Source organism: Capra hircus, chromosome 2, assembly GCF_001704415.2.
Source record: "Capra hircus breed San Clemente chromosome 2, ASM170441v1, whole genome shotgun sequence".
NCBI classification, from domain to species: Eukaryota; Metazoa; Chordata; class Mammalia; order Artiodactyla; family Bovidae; genus Capra; species Capra hircus.
Window position 1 is genome coordinate 20,225,622 of NC_030809.1, and position 21,457 is coordinate 20,247,078.

At 38.1% G+C, this 21,457-nt stretch overlaps 1 protein-coding gene across 9 annotated transcripts in view; it reads right to left on the reverse strand.

Annotated features, from left to right (window-relative positions):
- MFF (mitochondrial fission factor) overlaps nucleotides 1–16,565 on the reverse strand; it is a 28,219-nt gene extending 11,654 nt beyond the window's left edge. For 3 of the 9 annotated variants that reach the window (XM_018058846.1, XM_018058837.1, XM_018058807.1), the window contains exons 1-6: nucleotides 16,359–16,562; nucleotides 13,181–13,292; nucleotides 12,228–12,403; nucleotides 11,068–11,288; nucleotides 9,877–10,046; nucleotides 5,704–5,792 (exon numbers count right to left, since the gene is read on the reverse strand). In XM_018058846.1, coding sequence (XP_017914335.1) covers nucleotides 5,704–5,792; nucleotides 9,877–10,046; nucleotides 11,068–11,288; nucleotides 12,228–12,265 — 518 coding nt within the window. In that variant the 5' untranslated portion in view covers nucleotides 12,266–12,403; nucleotides 13,181–13,292; nucleotides 16,359–16,562. Of the gene's footprint in view, nucleotides 1–2,870; nucleotides 2,946–5,703; nucleotides 5,793–9,876; nucleotides 10,047–11,067; nucleotides 11,289–12,227; nucleotides 12,404–13,180; nucleotides 13,293–16,358 lie in introns of all 9 variants that reach the window. The other 6 variants (XM_018058848.1, XM_018058847.1, XM_018058827.1 and 3 more) reach the window with 4 other exon arrangements.

Here is a 21,457-nt window from a genome sequence, read left to right on the forward strand (position 1 = left end):
TGCTAAGTCGCTTCAGTCATGTCCGACTCTGTGCAACCCCAGAGACGGCAGCCCACCAGGCTCCCCCATCCCTGGGATTCTCCAGGCAAGAACACTGGAGTGGGTTGCCATTTCCTTCTCCAATGCATGAAAGTGAAAACTGAAAGTGAAGTTGCTCAGTTGTGTTCGACTCCTAGCAACCCCATGGACTGCAGCCCACCAGGCTCCTCCATCCATGGGATTTCCCAGGCAAGAGTACTGGAGTGGGGTGCCATTGCCTTCTCCATCCATGGTACTTGGCAGAATCCGAACTGGGTATCCAAAAAGAGTAAAAGAAACAGTATATCTGGGACTCAAAGTCTACGTACTAGGCTTGTACTCAACGTTCTCTTCAGGGAGCATAGAGAATACCTGAAGTTCTTGCTCCTTCTAAGAAAACAGACTCAATTCATGTTAGAAAAGTGTCACCAGAGGCAGGAATAAAATGGCCAGTTCTTCACCAACATAAACAGGCATTCATCTGACACTGCTCTTGACAGCAACACCATCATACCTAGTTAAACTGACTTAAGCAAGTTTTAAAAGACTATTCAGGACAATATCTATTGACATAATTGAAGCTTTTGCCTTCATATTCTGGGGCTTAAATTGAACACTGCATATACCAATTTGAAATAGTATATAAATGAGCTACCTATATAAAGTCTATAATGATCACTATTTAGAATTATAATATTAGAGCAAAAATGCCAACAAACTGAATCCAAATCCATGAAAAAACTGATGGACTTTTGCCCATCAGAATTCAAAAGGAAAGAAGGCTTCCAGGAGAAAACTCACTTTGTCAGAAATAAGCAATAGGAATTGTTTATTTAAACTCTAAAAGTACAAGTGTTTCCTGTCCATACATGGGAAATCAGGTCATGAGCACAAATTATTTTCAGATTAACTGCAAAGCATTCTTCAGATGAAATGCACAGAAGACTGAGTTTTAAAAAGTCTGTAAGATCATCTTCAATTCTAAGATTCTACGATCATATAAAATTAGGATATGTTATTAAGTGGAAAAAAACCCATACACAGTCCTCAATGGTAACTTAATAAGAAAACATATAAATGTAGAAAGATAAAATTAAAATTAATGCTAGTAAAGATATTTCATCAAAGATTAACATCAAAAACATATTTGGATTTCAGGTTGTTTCTCAAAAGAAAACTTTCTCAAAAGTTTCAAAGATTAGTTAAGAAACTTAAATTTTCATAAACAATCTTTCATAAACAGCAAAATCAGAGTAGGAAGTATTCATACACTGATGACAGTTTGGGCAGTATACATACAGATTAAATGCCCTTAATGGTTAATCTATTTCTATCTACAGACGAACTGAATGATTAAATCATAAGATGACCATAGCTATACTAACTAGAAGAAAGAGTCTAGTAATTCTTTCTTTTCAAAGCTTTAAGCAGTCTTGCAAGTCTCTCTAAAAATAAACAAATCTAAGAACAGAAAAAGAATAAGCCCCATGTTAGTGACAGGCCTGATGCTAGCTGGGATGCCCAGCACTGGGGGCATGAACTGTGACAGGAAACAGTGCTTTCAGAGCTGAGTTTCATCTCTCAAAGTGGAGTGACTTTGGTTTTTTGTTTTGACACATGAACTCCTGTGAAAAATCAGTAAACATTCTGCAAAGGCACTGAGATTATTCAAGCAAATGTTACAGTATTAGTGATTAGGTAAAAATGCATGTTGATGACAAATTCATCCTAGTAATGTTACACAACAGCAAAATCTCAGTTTTACCTTTTTCTTTTATAAAAGTAAGGAAATTTTGAAGAATGTACTTATGTTTGTCATATTATTTCATTAGTAATAGCTCTCTCTCATGCCTGTATGAACTCTTACTATGCGAGTGTTGAATAAACAACACTAGCCAATGTTAGAACTCAAATTTAAATGAAAATTGACTTGGCATAACTATTATTATAATGTAAGTCCAAAGTCAAACACCTCTTTTTTCCACGGGTTTTCATAGGAATAGTGTTTCTCAAACTGTGAGGATAATCTCTTTGGTGAGGCTCCAGTCTCTTCCAAAAATATAGTTAAGGTAAAACAGTCAGGGAAGAAAAAGTTTTCACTGAATCACAAATGTTGCACCATTTCTCTTGAAATTTTAAATACAGATAAAGTTTTAATTTCTTTCCACTAAGGTAATTTACTAGGTCTTTGAAGTATAATAAGAGAATCAGAATTAAGAGAGAAATCACTGGTTTTATAACGGTTTCTGGTACTTGAGAGCTACACTAGCTATTGAATCTTATACTGTATGCCAAAGTGTCCCCTCCCCTTAAGGGGCCACTCATTCCCATCCCTTGCTGTGTCACACACACAGTTGGGTTTAATGATCTCAAAATATTCTTCCAAAGCTTAATTTTAATATATGGAATTTAAAAAAAAACTTAAATGACTCATTGTACTTAGACTCCTTTTCTCCTTCTGAGTGAAAATAAACAATAAAAGACAGTGTGCTATAATTTTTTAAAGATTGAAAGCACTGAATCTGGTTGAACTGAGTCCACAGAGAACTAATATGCCAACCAAAGCAAAATAAAGGAACTAGAAAGGATTTCTGGTATAAATTATTCCATTCTACTTGCACCATTATACTGCAAATCATATAACTTCCTTAGTTGATCTAGCTTTTTTTTTTTTTAAAAAACAAAGTGTACGGTAACAGCTTGAGAAATCCTAAAACAGAGGGACTTAAAAGCCAAACAGCAAGAGAATTAGGGCAGTACATGCCAATTACCTGGTGAAATATTAGTGTCACAAAGCCTGCAAAATTAAAACTCCTAGTTGTGAAAAGCAGAGCAGACAGATAAAATCTTACGTGTACTCCAGTGTAGAAATCGGTGCCTGGAACCTTGAAATTTTATTTCTTGGGGCAGAATCTGATCTGTGCCACCTTAAATAATAATTATGCTTCTTTTACATATTCAGCTTTTATAACACAAAGAAAAAAGCTAAATACGAATCTACTGATCATTTTCGTGTCAATAATAAGCCCTACTATCTCTTTGAAAGTAAGTGAGAGAACAAGGCTGCCGCTCCTGCTCTTATACTCCTATGGACTTCTATTCCTAAATACAAGGAATAAAATAAAGTGGAGGCAGGCAAAGGTTCATGTACAATGACACATAATCAGATTATAACACAGAGAAAAGGCTGAAGTAGGTAAAGACAGGAAGAGTCCAATAATTACTTTAGCAGAGGTAAAATACAGCTGAACCATGTTAATAGTTTCTTCCTTACCATATTACCAGCATTAAATACATAATTTGCTCATTATATAAAAATTTGAAAGTTTATTAAATGTAGATTCTTAAAGATGAATACAATTATAAATAATAAAATTAATAACAGCAGCAGAAGAAAGGGCAAGGTCACACTATCAACAAAAAGATGGCTAAGTATCTTACCATGGTAACATACCTAACTACCAAAACAAAAAGTATGGTTAGGGAAAGTAAGCATTCTATTGCAAAAAACTGTATAGTTAAATATTCATGCTATTTTTACAACCAAAAATTAAAACATGAAATTATGTTTTATTAAACATCTAGAATAGCAGTCCCCAACCTTTTTGGCACCAAAGACTGGTTGCAAACAATTCTTCCACAGACAGAGGGGCAGGGACGGGGATGTTTCCAGGATGACTCAAGCACATTACATTTATTGTGCACTTTATTTCTCTTTTGTGGCAATCTCAGGACATTCTGCCTTGATGCTAGGGTTAGCGTTTGTGCTCCTATGAGAATCTAACATCATCATTGATCTGACAGGAGGTGGAGCTCAGGCTGTAATGTGACCGACGGGGAGTGGCTGTAAATACAGAAGAAGCTCTGCAGGCTTGCTCACTTCCTGCTGTGTGGCCTGGTTCCTAACAGGCCACGGACAAGTACTGGTTCGTGGCCTGGGGACTGGGGTACCTCGATCTAGAAAATGCCTTTCAAGGGACTTAAACAAATAATTCAAATATTAGCTAACTTTGTTCATCTTTTCTGAGGAACTTTGATCATGTAACTGCAAAAATATCTATGAACTAAGTCATTTACTCTAACTCATGCTTCACAAGGCTGGTTTTTATATATTATAGAGCAGAGCAGTTTCCTTTCTTGTCAACTGAACTTAGCTATCAGTAATACATACTGTGTGAGGGAAAAAACCAAAAGTGATGCTATAGTAAAATAGTCCTATTTTTATTTCATTATGGGAAATTTCAAAGTAATCATGGGCCTAAATAAAAAGCAATATCTTTATATAACAGGAAAGTTAATTAGAAACTTTTGGTGCCTTAAAAAATATTACAAATTGAAAATGACAAAAGCCCTTAGGTCTATGTTTAATCATTCTCAGAAAGTTCTAAATATCAAGAAGCTACCTTCAAACAAACAAACAAACAAAAAAGAAGCTACCTTCACCATAAATTAGGTAGTCTTTTCACCATTTGTGTAACATATTTTAACATAGTCTAAAAAAAGGAATTCCATGGACTGGCCATCACTGCTAGCCATGGACCTGCAGGAAAACATACAATTATCACAAAAAATTTCATTATTAAAAATGGCTGAACCTTTCAGATAAGCCTTTCCTGAAGGAGACATATATTCATTCAAACTTTTTATCTCCCTATATTATGCTTCAGAATAATTTTACCTACTTTAGGAAGCATTTCAAGATTCCCCAAGAAATGAAAACAGTTCTCCTCTGCACCTAATGCAGAAAAAGAGAGACTCAATCCCCATCAAAGTCCCTTCTGTGTCCCTATATTCTTTAGTCAAGCCCAAGTTAAAACTTCATCCAGTTTAATACAAATGGCATAATTGTATTGTATGCTATTTTCCATGTAAATTTAAATGTCTTGCTTTTTATCTAGGTTTGCAAGCTGTGAGAGACATTATCACCTCCTGATTCTTTCTTAGTTCCCAGAGAAATTAACGTGATGCCTGACATCAAATCAGGTTCATGATAAATGAGCATATGAAAGTTGAAAATTTAATGAGGAAGAAATAGTAACTTACATGATTTAAATCACCAATGGCTTTGAAAGTTAAAAAATTCTGACCAGTTTTTAAAGGATATTTTATTTAAAAACCAACCAATTTTAATAAAACAACAAAACTCACTTGTCCAGTTTAAAACATCTAATGGTGGGGATAGTTTTTAAGATCAGGGTATGATAATGTAACCAAATGAGAAAGAAAGGTTTACACAAACAGTCCTTTAAACAATGTACTTAAATTTTTAGAAAATGAAAAGGGTCTAAGAAGTCTGTGACTCAGTAGGAAGAGAGCTAAAAACATAATCCTGGAAAGAAAAAAAAAATGCCATTTGCTTATGCTATATTCTTTAGTAACCTGAAAATGAAGATGTTTCCTTAACAAAGTGTTTATGCTTTATTTTGTTTCTTTCCCCAAATTTAAGGTTATAAAGAGTACTACAAAAATATAAAACTGATGTAAATGTATTATATAATAAACTGCAAACACTATTAGAAGTAAATGACTTTTTTCTTCAGGTTCTTAGCTATAAAACATACACTTCATCCTTTTTTTTTTCTTTTTAAATATTTGAGAGTAAATAAATCATTTAGAAAAGGATGGGACAGGCAGTGTATAGAGACAACTTATGAATGAGATACAATGCTTAGTGGTTCTACTCACATGGAGTCAGTTTTGACCAGCTGTCCATTTTGGCGAACAGCATTTTCACTCATAGAGCGTTCTCTTTTTAGCCTGCCAACTGCACGGATCTGTTAGGCACAAAGAAAGGGAAAGGAACAGAAAATATTCTTAGTAGTCTAGTAGTTGCTTAGCATCAAAAGGACCTTAATCTAAGGCTACTCACAAAATTAAAAAAGAACACAACCATGAATTGCTACTCTGTGTGTGTATTATATGTAGGGCATGTTAAGGAAAAAACCTCTACTTACTATAATGCAGATAAACTTAGGAATGCTTATCTTCTTTATGAAAAGAGTGACTTCTAGTTGCTTTTTTAAGTCTCAATCTTACCTGGTACAATTATTAATATTTTTATTTATTATAATTATGCAATATACTTACATTCAGTTCAGTTCAGTCACGTCTGACTCTTTGCAACCCCATGAACCACAGCACGCCAGGCCTCCCTGTCCATCACCAACTCCCGGAGTTTACCCAAACTCATGTCCATTGAGCCGGTGATGCCATCCAACCATCTCACCCTCTGTTGTCCCCTTCTCCTGCCCTCAATCTTTCCCAGCATCAATACTTGCATTACTTAACGAACAATTCACAACAGCTTTTAAAGGCACTTACACTATAGGAAATGGGATAGATTTGTAAATAGTACAAATAAGGCTTCTGAGGTTAAAACAAATTCAGATTAGTTTAGATATTTGAAAACTAAAAGAAATCTCACATGCTTAAATGTTTTAGCATTCTAGAAATAGTCACAATCTTCCACCTTACATGCTCTTTGTACAAAATGTTATCATTGATCTCTTTCCATTAAAGAGATGGAATTAAAGGATGAATCTGTTTCCTTCCCTTGAAATTAGGTAGGCTAGTGACTGCTACAAAGATGATAAATGTGACTTCTAAGGTTAAATTAAAGACAACACTAAGGCTTCTGCTTTCTTCCCCTTTCATTGTGTGGAACAATAGCACCAAGACCCAAGCGGCCAGACAGAAAGGCTATGTGCGGTTATACCAGTCAGTAATCCTGGCTGAGGTCTACACAATAGCTAGTATCAACTGACCTATGAGTGAGTAAGCCTTCAGATGAATGCAGCCTCAAGCTGTTGAGTCATCCCAAGCCTTTGAGACTTCCTAGCCTAGGCCCAAATAATAAACAACAGAAACAAGCTTTCCCCACTATGCTTGATGCAAATATCTCACCCACAAAAATCCATGAGCAAAATAAGCAATTTCTATTTCAAGCCACTAACTTTAGGGTGGTTTAATGGGCAGCAGGAGGTAACTGGGGCTTCCCTGGCGGCTTAGACAGTAAAGAATCTGCCTGGAATGTGGGAGCCCAGGTTCGATCCCTGGTTTGGGAAGATCCCCTGGAGAAGAAAATGGCAACCTACTCTAGTACTTTGCCTGGAGAATTCCATCGACAGAGGAGCCTGGCAAGCTACAGTCCATGGGGGTCACAAAGAGTCGGACACGAAGGAGTGATTAATACACACACGCACACACAGGAGATAACTGAAACAATAGTAATCATGAACTTTTCTGCTTAAAAAAAAAACACTTCTGGCAACTTAATGGTTAAAAAAAAAGATTTTATTATAAATGACAACTGGTGTGTGAAACAACGGACTTGAAGATTAACATTCTCAAAAATGCAAACCCACATCTATTAATGCTCTTAAAAAAGACTTGGGAATAGATCACCAGGGTATAAGCACCATCAGAGCAGAAAAAATCCTGTATGTCATGCCAACAAAACTTAAAATCATACTAAGCAGCACATAACTTCAAAGCGTGGTTTAAATTTGGTTATGATTATGAACCACTTACCAATCTGAACAGAAGGAAAAAAAAATACCAGAAAAGGAGTTGGCTTGGAGCCTACTGCAAGAGTTCTTTACAGTTAAACCAAAAGTCAAAATTACTTGAAGGCATTTATATATAAAAACTAATCTTGGACAAATCAATGTCCATGAGGTCTTTTGTTTATTGGTTCTCCAGATTTATTCAGATCTTATCTCTCCCTCAAGAATCTGCTCAGATGCCTTAGTATTTTCCCCTATAATGGTCCCTTTTATTTTTTTTCATATAATTTAAAAAGTTACACTCTATAGTTATTACAGAATACCAACTATATTCCCTGTGTTGTACAATACATCCTGGTAGCCTCTCTTACACCCAATAGTTTGTACCTCCCACTCCCCAATTCTTAATGCCGACCCCTTGTTCTCCGTATCTGAGAGTCTGCTTCTTTTCTGTTACAGCCACTAGTTTGTTGCGTTTTAGATTCCACACGTAAGTGATATCATATCATATTTGTCTTTCTCTGACTTATTTCACTTAGCGTAATGCCCTTCAAGTCCATCCGTGCTGTTGTAAATGGCAAATTTTCATTTTTTATGGCTGAGTAGTGTTCTATTGTATTTGTGTGTGTCTCTGTATCTCACATTTTCTTTGTCCATTCATCAGCTGATAAGACACTTACTTCCATATTTTCTGCCAGAAGATGCTAACTTTCATAACAATGATATTTGTATCTGTTGATCTTTTAACATCAATTAGAACCATGTGCTAGACATACTATACATATTATTATACCTAATTACATACTATACATACTATCAGTAATCTTATGTACTTGGCATTATTCTCTTCTTTATTTTAGAGATGAGCCTTGTCTTGGAATAGTTAAACTAGATGAAAATTATGTGGTTAGTAAGCAGCAAAGTAGGCCCTCAAAATTAAGACTAATTCTCAGGCTCAGTTTTTCACTTCAGTGCTATACACTTTGGACATTTATCACATTTGACTAAATATCATAACGACTGCAGGAGTAAACCCCACACAGGCTTAGAATCTAGGTCTACTGAGGGAAATCTGGGTAGAAAATTTTCTATCACTCATCCTTAATCATTCAGAAAAAAGGAGGTGATTTACAAAAACATAAGTGCCACTTACTGATTATTTTAAAATAAAATATTATTTTAATATAAAAATAGTCATTCATGACAGTGCTCAGCTTGTTTTCAGGCTGGTTATTCACCCTAAGCAGTGTCTAAAACAGTGGGATCATGAAGATCAGAAGGTAAATAAAACTGAAGGAATATCAAAGGGAGGGTTTCTCTTCTGGCAGAACCCTCATTCCAAGACAGTACTATTCATAGCCGTAAAGGTCTTTCCTCACTCAGACCACTGTGAAGGAAGCATGTCTTTCTGCACTGTCTTAACATAAAAGCTCAAAAGATGTCTGTTAAATACAGTCCTGCTGTATTTACCTCAGTGCCTTTTCATCATGTGAAGATTCAAAGTTAGTACTTTTCATCAAGCAAATATATGGAATGTCTAAACTGGCACCTATATTATCTGAGCCACCTCAGCACAAACTTCCAGCCTAGGAAGAGGCTACACCGAGTCCCGGGAAACTGCACTCCTGTAGACTATGTGCATGATTTACCCTCCTAGGAAGGACTATGCGAAGGCAGTTTCATTACCAATAAAAACTCATCTTCGCATATTGTCTTTTATTAGAATCATGACAACACAGGAATTTAGGAATTATAATGAAAAAGTTGCAACTACAGAAATCACAGCAAAGGGGTTCTACAAGACTGGCCCTAAATCAACAGCAAAGGCAAAATCTGAACTTCACTACTAACATCTTAGTAAGTCCATACACTGCCATATTGAGATCAAAAGGGATAGTAATCTTACATAACACGATAACTAACTCAGTAGAAACTTCGGAGCAAGCAAGAGGATAGGTAGTGTCAAGGGGATAAAAAGAGCTTTTGCCAACTGCCAGACAGCTCTTATAACAAAGTGATGCGTTAATTTTTTCCCATGCTAAACTTCCCCAAATTTTCTGTATTGCTTAAAGTGACTCCTAGCCATAAAAGCTCTTCCTTCAAGACCCCATGAATGTTAATGCCTTCCATAAAATTGTCATTTTCCTGAAATACGATATTTAAATTAAAAAAAAAGCACAGTATCATATTTTGAGTATCTATAAACCAGAATTTATAGCAATCAATGGTTCATGTAGAAGGATATCATTACATATTGCTAATGACATGATTTATAGGCTCTTGACGCCTCTTTCACTTTTGCCGTTGTCTATGTTATTTCAAATTCAGATATTGTTAAAACTCTAGTACTTACTTCTTCATTTTGAGGGGTTGGAGCAGGTCTTTCTAAATCCAGAAAATCTAGCGGTCTTTCACTCAGCGTAAGCACACGAGGTGGTGTTTTTAGAGCCAGAGGCTTAAAGGGAGTTGACTGTATAAGGTCAAGATCTGCTGGTCTTGAAAATGGAATGTCTTCATTATTTCCTGAGAGTAAAAACAATAAAGAGGAGGGAGGTTTTTAAAAAGATACTGGTTTTATTCAAATGTTATTTGCCACTACACACCCACCAGGAATAGCTAAAATTAAAAAGGCTAACAATACAAAGTGCTGGCAAAGATGCAGAGGAAATGGAGTGCTCGTATGTCACTGATGGGAACAGAGCAGGGTACAACCAATTTCAAAAGCAGTTTGACAGCTGTTCATAATATAATGTGATCTAGCAACTTATTCCTAAGCGATATGAAAACACGTGTCTTCATAGCAGCTTTATTCTTAATAGCACTAAAAAGGGAACAACTCAACTGTTCACCAACAAGTGAATATATAAACTAATTGTGGTATATCCACACAGTGGAATATTAGAAAGAAAATGGAAGAACAATTGATATAAGCAATAATATCGAAGACTCTCAAAAACATAACACTAAGCAAAAGAAGCCAGATCCAAGAGTATATAATATAGTGTTATCATTCTATTCATACAAAACTCTGGGAAAGATAAATCTGATCTCTGGTTATAAAAAGGAGATTATGGTTGCCTGGAATTGAGAGGTAAGAACTAAATAAAACACTGTTCAGGGTGGGATAATGAAAAGTTCTATATCTGGACTGTGGCAGAGTTACATAGGAGTATACTTTTGTCAAAAATCATCAGGCTATACAATTTAAAATTACACACATTTTTTGTACGTAAATAATACTTCAATAATTAGTTGCACTATTAACAAATACTATTTGAAATTTCAGACTATGGTAATTAATAAACTTTTTGAAGAAAATGTAAAGTTGCATTTCTCAACCCCTTTTCTGTGCGCTCAGTCGCTTAGCTGTGCAACTCCATGGACTACAGCCCATCAGGCTCCTCTGTCCATGGAATTTTCCAGGCAACAATACTGGAGTGGGCCCCAATCCATTTTCTAAATATTTGGAAAAGTTCCAAAAGTTTTCATAAAAATATATAAAATAAAGGTTTATCAGACAACTTTATAAACAAATATAAAATACCTGCTACCACAATTCTCTCTGGAACTTGCATAATCACACTAGCGTTTGAAACTCCTTCTTGAAATCCTTGTTCCAGGTCAGCGTTTGGTGGTGCTACCTTTAGTTTTTCTGGGACCCTCATTCGCTGACTAATACCTTCGGTGTATTCCATTTCATACTGAATTCGACTAATTTCCGCCATCTCAGCAGCAGTGGGAGAAGGAAAGGCCGCCCCACTCACTCTGTGGGCAAAAAATTTATAGACGGGGTGAATGAGTGCTAAGATGCCCGTCTTCTCTATGTAGTGAAGTTAGAAGACAATACCTTTTAGAAAGAGCACAAGAAGACTTCTCGTTTTTGAGTACTGAACACATAACCAAAGGAAAAATACAAGATTGAAGAAAACGCTTTTCTCAACATAATACCTTCCCACTTAGTTGAAGTTGCACCTTGAGTTCATTACTTAGGAGCAAATTTTTAAAATTTGTGTATAACTACAACATGAATATACGCATATGCACACTCTCCTCTTCACTGCTTAAACAGACAGGCATGCTGCTTATAACTAAAAACTGCCGAAAATAAAACTCAAACAGAAATTTCCTAGTGAATTACTTGAAGGGAAGCTGCTAGGACTTTATAAAAATGAAATTAGAAACTGCTATCATGCATGGAAAAAATAAAAGTTTTTAATGATGAAAATCAGATTCAGAAGGTCAATAATGTTAATTCTAAATTTACTAAAAAAAGAAGCAATCCCCTGAGTGTCACAAAATACAAATTAAAACTTCTCTTACTGAATGTATACCTGATGACTGAGATGCAATTTTGAAAATCAAATAAAGAATATACATTAATAAATCCTTAATGTATGCATTCATTTTGAGGGACCATAGTGTGAAACGTTCACACTATTCATCATTTGTACTGAATATATTTGCATGTATATTTAAAAAAAACATGACATGCCTTCAAAGGGAAAGGCAAAACATATGCACTGCAAAATCTTCTAAATTAGAGAAGAATCCATGCTCCAAGGAAAAGCAGCAGAAAGGAAGTTGCCCGAGATAAAAAAAATATTGCTCACAATGTAAAAGATGATTAGCCTATGGGCAATCAGCTTTAAAGCCACTATGTCTCAAGCCTATAACACCAGCTCAACTGAATAAAATGTCACTGACCTTCCTAGTGATGTGTCATTGCTTGTTCTTTTACTCATTTTTAATACAGTAAATACACGTCTATAAAAGCTATTAAAATACTGCTACCCTGGAGTTGTTTACTTTACACAACAATTCCCCTACAGATCTGAACTTTTTTGGAGGTGTACATAACAACACGGACACTGCTTTTCCAGCTGTAAAAAAGAAAGAATAAAAATCAGTATTTCAACAATTCATTTCATATGAAAACTATGAATCAAAGTAAATATCTACTTAAAATTATTTTTTGGTTTCAACCAAAACCAATGCTCGAATCTCTCCTAAAAAGAGTTCTTCTCTACCTCAAACATCACAAGGGCCATTTTAAGCATAGTCACTATAGTATGATTTTGCAAACAGGGTCAAGAAAAGCTAAACAAACATATATACAAATGTGAAGTCAGATTAGAAGAAAACATTTTGTCACAAAATTCCTCTAAGTATTATATTCTGAAGAAGGAGGGGATCCTTTTCTTTTTTAGACTAAGTACAAATGAAGAAATCACAAAGATAATGTAAAGGGCAGAAAAATGTATTTGTGGTAGCTTAATATTTGATGTATCAGTAATGATTCTTTAAAAGCAAATAACTTTGAAAACTAAATTACACTAAGTTTTCAGTGAAAGATATTAAAGTCAAGGTCAATAAAAATTAAAGACAATTAAAAAATTAAGCAGTATAAATTTAAGTCACAGTGGGAACATTTCTTAAACTCCATATCAGACACATCACACATCTCAAACTCAACGTCACTGACATGCTTTGGAGAGATCTTAGAGGTTGGTTAAGGGGCTACACCCTGACAATTGGTTAATTATGACTGCTAACTTGCACCTTTTATTCTTTACCAAAATGTGTGAATTTTAAGGATCTGGCATGCAGATGGTTTAAAGACTAACACAACAGACCCAAAAGAGACAATTTTTACTCACAAATGTGTACCAATTACTGCTTGCTCTTTGGCATTATCTGCTTCTGTGCTTCATATTAAATCCATTAACTTGCCTCAGTATGCACGTGCTGGATTTAGAGCCACTTTTGTCCCTGGGGGAGAAAAAACAGGAGCTAACTGAAAAACTAGATGATACTGACATCAGAGATTCATTACTGGAAATCCTCTGGATGTGAAAGCCACTAAAGATGCATAGCCTTACATTAAAAAAACACGAAAATAAATAAAGAAAAAATGAACAAACTTACCACCAATTTTAGGCCTGGAGACAGAACCCTACAACCATTCACTAGTTAATACAAGATAAAAGACTATTGTTTCTGATTTGAATTTAGAAAAACATAGCTGACGAAATATATATATGTTTAACAGAATCTTAATACTTAGGCGCATACACATATTAAGGAGAAACAAATGCACTGGCGAGATTTTCATCCAGCTACTTTCATTCAGTATTTAATTTCATTCATAACTTTAATTCAGTATTTAATTTGAACCAGTAACACATGCACACAGTACAAAGTACACAAGAACATACAGAACAATAAAGGGTCCCACCGATCCTATGCTAGATAACAACTCAGGTCCCCAGAGGTAACCGCTTATCAATTTCCGTGCATCATTCTAAATAAGAAATGAGACACCTTTCTTATACGTAACATATATGTGTACCTGAAGCACAGTAAAAGCTTGTATTTGGAAATAACACTGAAAGAGACACTTCAAAAGGAGTATAGCCTTAAGACATTATAAACTGAAATTTTATAATAATAAACAAGGGATGCAAATTGCTAGAACAGTATCTCCCCAAAATGTGCCATTCTCTTCACTCCATTTACTACCTTTCAGCCTTCGTATTAACTTTCCACTACCATATACCACAGGTCTCAGCATTTCATTCTACAGCAACATCTTTGCTTATAAGACCTTCTGAGTTTGTAAAGTATCACGGATTTAAATCACCAAAGATGGACACTGAAAAGACAACTTCTAGAAAAAGCCAAATTCTCCTGTAGCCAATCTGAGCTACTTAGGAGGTAGATTAAACTTTTCTACTACAATTTAACATTGTACTGTTCCAATTATTGGCTTTTCTGCTTAAGCAAATTAGATCAAAATCCCCCCCCCCCCCATTAGACTATGACATTTTTGGTAGTATCTTTTGGCAAAAAAGAAAATAAATTTCTCATCTGGAGTTAAGACAGTAACTCCAGTTCTGTCACTTCCAATCTACTTGGTACATCAGTCTCTGTGATATAACTAAAGAGACAAAATCCTTTAATGTACACACACAAAAACAGGTAACAAAAACATAACTCTCACAAAAACCCCTCACCCGCAAACCACCTAGAGTCAAGTCACATCCACTTTCACGTGATGGAAAGTGTCCCCAATTTGGGGACATAATGAATCAAGCTTTACGTTCTCATTTTCTGTATTAGAATGCTGGGATCGAAAGACACAGCCCAGGAAGTCACAGAAAGAACTTGGGTCAAATTGATTGTGGTTACAAAGATTTCTATAATTCCCCAAGTACCAAAAAAAAAAAAAAGTCAGGTTGTTTGTCACTTATGGTGTGGACCTAGTTCAAGGTTTTTATACTGGTCACCCTATTTCCGTTCTCTTTTCAAGCAACTATACTTAAAAAGAATACATCTGCAATGTGGGAGACCTGGGTTCGATTCCTGGGTTGGGAAGATCCCCTGGAGAAGGGAAAGGCTACCCACTCCAGTATTCTGGCCTGGAGAATTCCATGGACTGTATAGTCCATGGGGTCGCAAAGAGTTGGACATGACTGACTGACTTTCACATTTAAATAATGGGTGTATAAGAAAATCACACCGTAGTAACCCAGGATTCATTTTTATTTTTAAAGAAAAGTCACTGGAAAGTTGGAAAAATACGAGTTAACGAATTTTAAAATAAGGCTATCAACCCACAGGAAACAAGTTTCAACACCAAAGGGAAGACAGTAACCGCTAAACTTTGTAATCATAAAATGCGGTAGCCCTATCAGACAGGAAGGGATAGAAAACACAATTTCCTTTGGGAAAAAAAAAAAAAAACCAAAAGAGCAAAACCAACTCACAAGTGCTTGCAACCAAAAAGATAGCAGGTCCTATACACAATTTAATTACACGGGCAGAGACTCCGAGGTACAACTAAGTCGTTCTAATTCTCTCCGAATCTATTTCCTAAGGGTTTTTCCTTTGGGATCTCATTAGGTGATGCAATCAACACCGAAAGAAATGTTTTTTCCATCTAGGGAGAGAAAACATTTAAGATCCTTCAGTTAAAGTCCCTCTGTGGGGTGAGAGGCCTGTATACAACTGGTTCTGTATTTGAAACAAAGGCGCTAAGGCTTTTTATCTTCTGCAACTAAAAGACGCCACCACTTTTGAAAGGGTTCTCCTCCCTCGAGAAAGCCTCTTGTAGGAGGCAGCCCGGGGTTTTCTTCTACCACAAAAGGGGAACTCGTCCTGCAGACGAAGAAGGTCACACGCTGACGGAAGGGGAATCCGAGCTTTCTCCAGTTTCCAGCTCCTGGAAGGAAACGCTGGAGCATCTCCCGACATCCACACCTGCAGCAAGGATGCTTCCCGATCGGCGCGACCAGGGACCTCCCCGGGGCGCCGGGCTTCCAACAAGGCTTTTCTTCTCCAACACGTCCTGCCTCCCCACACACAAAGTAAATTAAAAACAAACCAAAAACGACTTTCAAAGAGACAGGCGTCGGGATCAAGGTCATCCTGGAAGGTACCAGGACCTCGGCTGGGAAGCATGACAGGCTTGAGTGGTAACTCTCAGGACGCCCTTAGGGTTTCCCACGCCAGAAACTATCTTCTACGTGGAAAACTCAATTTTTCGACCAAACGAAGGCACAGAACTAAAGCGGGAAAGGTTAGCCCCAGAACGACTGCAACAGGGTGCGCTGCTCTCCCGTGCTTTCCTCAGACACTAAAGAGGGGAGCAACGCCCCGAGAAGGAGGAAAGGTCAGGGTTGTATCGGGAAGGCCCCTGGAGGAGGCCAAGACCGCACCACGGACCGGCTGGGCAAACAGCCGGTCCCTCCATTGCGGGAGGATCCCGGCCACAGCGCTAGGCCCCGCAGCCGGCTCGGGCCGCGGACCCCGGGTCGGGAAGACGTCAGCACTCACCCCTGGGCCCGCTGGAGGGTCCCCGGCGAGGGCCGCCGCCCGCCGGCTCCCCTGGTGCTCGGGTGGGCGGTCTCAGAGGCCGTTGGCCGAGCGCACGGAGGCGCCCGGGCAAATCACCGGCCGGAGACGCCCGCAGCGGGCGGGGAGAGAAAGAGAGACGCGAGAACGCCCGAGACTGGTCCCTTCCGGGAGCTGTAGTTGAGACAGGTTCGTGGTCATGTGACGCGAGGAAGGGCGGACGTAAGACCCACGCAGAGGAGCGGGGCTGTACGACGGCGATTCCGCGACATCTTTGTTGTGGGCAAAGTGCGCGCACCGCATCTCGTGTTTGAAAGGTAAACCTTCGGTAGCTAGTTAAATAATTAGTTTTCAGGACTGTCCGCATCAAAATCAGGACTGGTGTGAGGCCTAATAATCTGCATATTTCGCCCGTTCTGCAAGTGATTCTTAAACACGATACTCCAATTTTGACGATTTTTCAAGCCCTCTGTGTCTTCCTTAACAGTGATCCCTACCCTGACCTGCTTTACTAAGCCTTAAAGGTAAGGATCTCGGAAAAGAAGTTAGGTTTCACAGTAGTTAGAAGCCCTGTTTAGTTTCCAAGAACTGTTTGCTCTCTAACCATTTAAAGTGAAAGTGAAGTCGCTCAGTCGTGTCCGATTCTTTGGGACCCCATGGACTGTAGCCCGCCAGGCTCCTCCATCCATGGGATTTTTCAGGCAAGAATACTGGAGTTGGGTTGCCGTTTCCTTCTCCAGGGTATCTTCCCCACCCAGGAATCCAACCGGGGTCTCCTGCACTGCACGCAGACAACCACATAACCACTAACTTTCTAGGAGAAAGTCAGTACCTTGTTCGTCAACACTGGAGCGGACTGAAGCCAATTCAAGGAATACATTTGTATTCTTCGATGTTAACAGCTAAAGACATACGCATGAGTATGTACTTCTCTAGAGTCTAAAGATACTCTAGAGATGTTCAGTTCAGTTCAGACACAGTTGTGTCCTGCTCTTTTCAACCCCAAGGACTGCAGCATGCCAGCCATCCCTGTCCATCACCAACTCTCAGAGTTTGCTCAAACTCATGTCCATCAAGTTGGTGATGCCATCCAACCATCTCATCCTCTGTGGGTCCCTTGTCTTCCTGCCTTCAATCTTTCCAGTGTCAGGATCTTTTCAAATGAGTCAGTTCTTCGCATCAGGTGGCCCAAGTATTGGAGTTTCAGCTTCACCATCAGTCCTTCCAATGAATATTCAGGACTGATTTTTCTTTAGGGTGGACTGGTTGGCTCTCCTTGCAGTCCAAGGGACTTTCAAGAGTGTTCTCCAACATCGCAGTTCAAAAGCATCAGTTCTTCGGAGTTCAGCTTTCTTTATAGTCCAACTCTAACATCCATACATGACTACTGGAAAAACCATAGCTTTGACTAGACAGACCTTCGTTGGCAAAGTAATGTCTCTGCTTTTGAATATGCTGTCCAGGTTGTTCACAGCTTTTCTTCCAAGGAGCATGCGTCTTTTAATTTCATGACTGCAGTCACCGTCGGCAGTGATTTTGAAGCCCCCCAAGATAAAGTCTGTCACTGTTTCTATTGTTTCCCCATCTATTTGTCATGAAGTGATGGGACGGGATGCCATGATCTTAGTTTTCTGAATGTTGAATGTTGGTAACATCTAGAAATGTTACCATTCTTTAAAACAACTTAGGAAGTCCTCTGAGAATTTCCTTCTTGGGCCCCTTTTTAATACTGACAAATCATCCTTTAAGTGCAGACGATCTTAGGAATGATCAGCTATTCCAAACCAACCTTTTGGGGGAATTTAGATACCAAGCTAAATAAGCTATGACCAAAACCTTTAGAACTGGGGGTCTTGCTGCTCCACTAGTATCTTTCTACTTCTTAGTACTTACAATCTGGTTCTTACTCCTGTCCACTCCCCACCAAGGAAACTGAAATAAGTTTCAAATGAAGATTGTGATCCTGAAATATTGAATCTTCCATATTACCATCTGTATGATCGTTCTACTCTTTGGCTCAAAGTCTTCAATGGGTCTCTAATACCAACCAATGATGTACAAGTTCACCATGGTGTTCTAAACTCTAATATGACCCTCACCTCCTGCCATGCGATTCCATTTACTACATGTGTGAATGATATATATGTATATAGTCTTGATCATTGATTGTTCTCTGAGAGTGAGTGAGTGAGTGAAGTCGCTCAGTCATATCCGACTCTTAGCAACCCCATGGACTGCAGCCTACCAGGCTCCTCCGTCCATGGGATTCTCCAGGCAAGAGTACTGGAGTGGGGTGCCATTGCCTTCTCTGAGATTACTTCATGCTTTTCTAACTATTGATACTTACCTTTATCTATTTTTGTCACCTATAATGCCATCCTGCCTCTGATCAACTTCTGTTTCTTGAAATTCTAACCTTGAAAGACCACCTAAAATATCCACTTTTGTGATTTTATAAGGCCTCCAACTTATGAACCATTGTTTACTGACTCTTACAGTACTTGTCACATTCTGTTGCATATTATAATTATCTATGTATTTGCTTTATTTTCTCCTACCAGATGATAAGTTCCATGTTTGAGACCAAGGTCTATATCTTACTCATCTCACTGCTTTCATGGAGCAACCATATTGAGCATGTTGTAGGTCTTGGGTATAAAGTAATGAGATCTATTTCCTTATTTGACTGATAAATTGCAGTTAAGGATAAGTCCAAAGCAATAGTTCTAAAAAGGTTTTGAGCTGTGTTGTCATTTTTAGAAACACCTTAGTCTCCGAAAACCTAGAGAGGGTAGTATTTATCTGAATGGTTAAATTGAGCCTGGTCTGAGGAGGCCTTGCAAATAGCTGAGAAAAGAAGAGAAGCAAAAGGCAAAGGAGAAAAGGAAAGATATGCCCATCTGAACGCACAATTCCAAAGAATAGTGAGGAGAGATAAGAAAGCCTTCCTAAGTGAACATGCAAAGAAATAGGGGAAAACAATAGAATGGGAAAGACTAGAGATCTCTTCAAGAAAATTAGAGATATCAAGTACATTTCATGCAAAGAAGGGCACAATAAAGGACAGAAACAGTATGGACCTAACAGAAGCAGAAGAGATTAAGAAGAGGTGGCAAGAATACACAGAAGAACTATGCAAAAAAAGATCTTAATGACCCGAATAACCACAATGGTGTGATCAGTCACCTAGAGTCAGACATCCTGGAGTGCAAAGTCAAGTGGGCCTTAAGAAGCACCACTGTGAACAAAGCTAGTGGAGGTGATAGAATTCCAGCTGAGCTATTTCAAATCCTAAAAGATGATACTGTGAAAGTGCTGCACTCAATATGCCAACAAATTTGGAAAACTCAGCAGTGGCCAAAGGACTAGAAAAGGTAAGTATTCATTCAAGTCCCAAAGAAGGGTAATGCCAAAGAATGTTCACACTACCACACAATTGTACTCATTTCACGTGCTAGCAAGGTAATGCTCAAAATCCTTCAAGCTAGGCTTCAGTAGTCTGTGAACCGAGAACTTCCAGATGTACAAGCTGGATTTAGAAAAGGCAGGAGTCAGAGATCAAATTGCCAACATCTGTCAGATCATAGAAAAAGCAAGAGAGTTCCAGAAAAACGTCTACTTCTGCCTCATTGACTTCACTAAAGCCTTCGACTGTGTGGATCACAACAACTTGGAAAGTTCTTTAAGAGATGGGAATACCAGACCACCTTACCTGCCTCCTGAGAAATCTGTATGCAGGTCAAGAAGCAACTGTTAGAACTGGACGTGAAACAACAGACTGGTTCCAAATTGGGAAAGGAATACATCAAGGCTGTATATTTTCACCTTGCTTATTTAACTTACATGCAGAGTACATCATGTGAAATACCAGGCTGGCTGAAGCACAAGCTGGAATCAAGATTTCTGGGAGAAATATCAATAACCTCAGATATGCAGATGACACCACCCTTAATGGCAGAAAGTGAAGAGGAACTAAAGAACCTCTTGATGAAAGTGAAAGAGGAGAGTGAAAAAAGCTGGCTTAAAACTCAGCATTCAGAAAATGAAGATCATGGCATCAGGTTCCATCACTTCATGGCAGATAGATGGGGAAACAATGGAAATAGTGAGAGACTTTTTTTTCCCTTGGGCTCCAAAATCGCTGCAGATGGTGACTGCAGCCATGAAATTAAAAAATGCTTGCTCCTTGGAAGAAAAGCTGTGACAAACCTAGACAGCATATTAAAAAGCAGAGACATCAGTTGGCCATCAAAGGTCCATGTAGTCAAAGTTATGGTTTTTCCAGTAGTCATGTATGGATGTAAGAGTTGGACAATAAAGAAAACTGAGTGCTATAGAATGACACTTTTGAACTGTGGTGTTGGAGAAGACTCTTGAGAGTCCCTTGGACTGCAAGGAGATGAAACCAATTAATCCTAAAGGAAATCAACCCTTACTATTCATTGGAAGAACTGATGCTGAAGCTGAAGCTCTAATACTTTGGCTACATGACGCAAAGAATTGACTCATTGGAAAAGATCCTAATGCTGGGAAAGATTGAAGGCAGGAGAAGGGGACAATAGAAGATGAGGTGGTTGGATGGCATCACTGACTCAATGGACATGAGTTTGAGCAAACTTCAGGAGATGGTGAAGGACAGAGAAGCCTGGCGTGCTGCAGTCCTTGGGGTCGAAAAGAGTCAGACACAACTGACTGGACGATGTCGATGATGATTCAAAATCAGTTGCTTTGCCTTCTGTGTTTGGTTGTCTTTTAGTTTCCAGTAAGCAGAGCTGGGGTAAGACTGAGGTGAACTAGCCACACTAAGTGCTCTGCAAGTGCCCTGTCAATAAGTTACAAGGAATCCCTTAGAGACCGATGAAGACTTTTGTTTCTATAAGACTTTTCTTTCTTATAAACAGGCTTATAAGTAGAGATAATGAACTCAACACAGCATTCATTCTTCTGCTTGTAAAAATAAGTTCATTAAAATGGATTAGTATACTTTTTTGATCAAAATGTTCTCTAATTAATTTTTTGATCCAATTATGAAACTGTTTCTAAATATTTGGGCAACAATTTTCTTGGTTTTCTTAGAATTA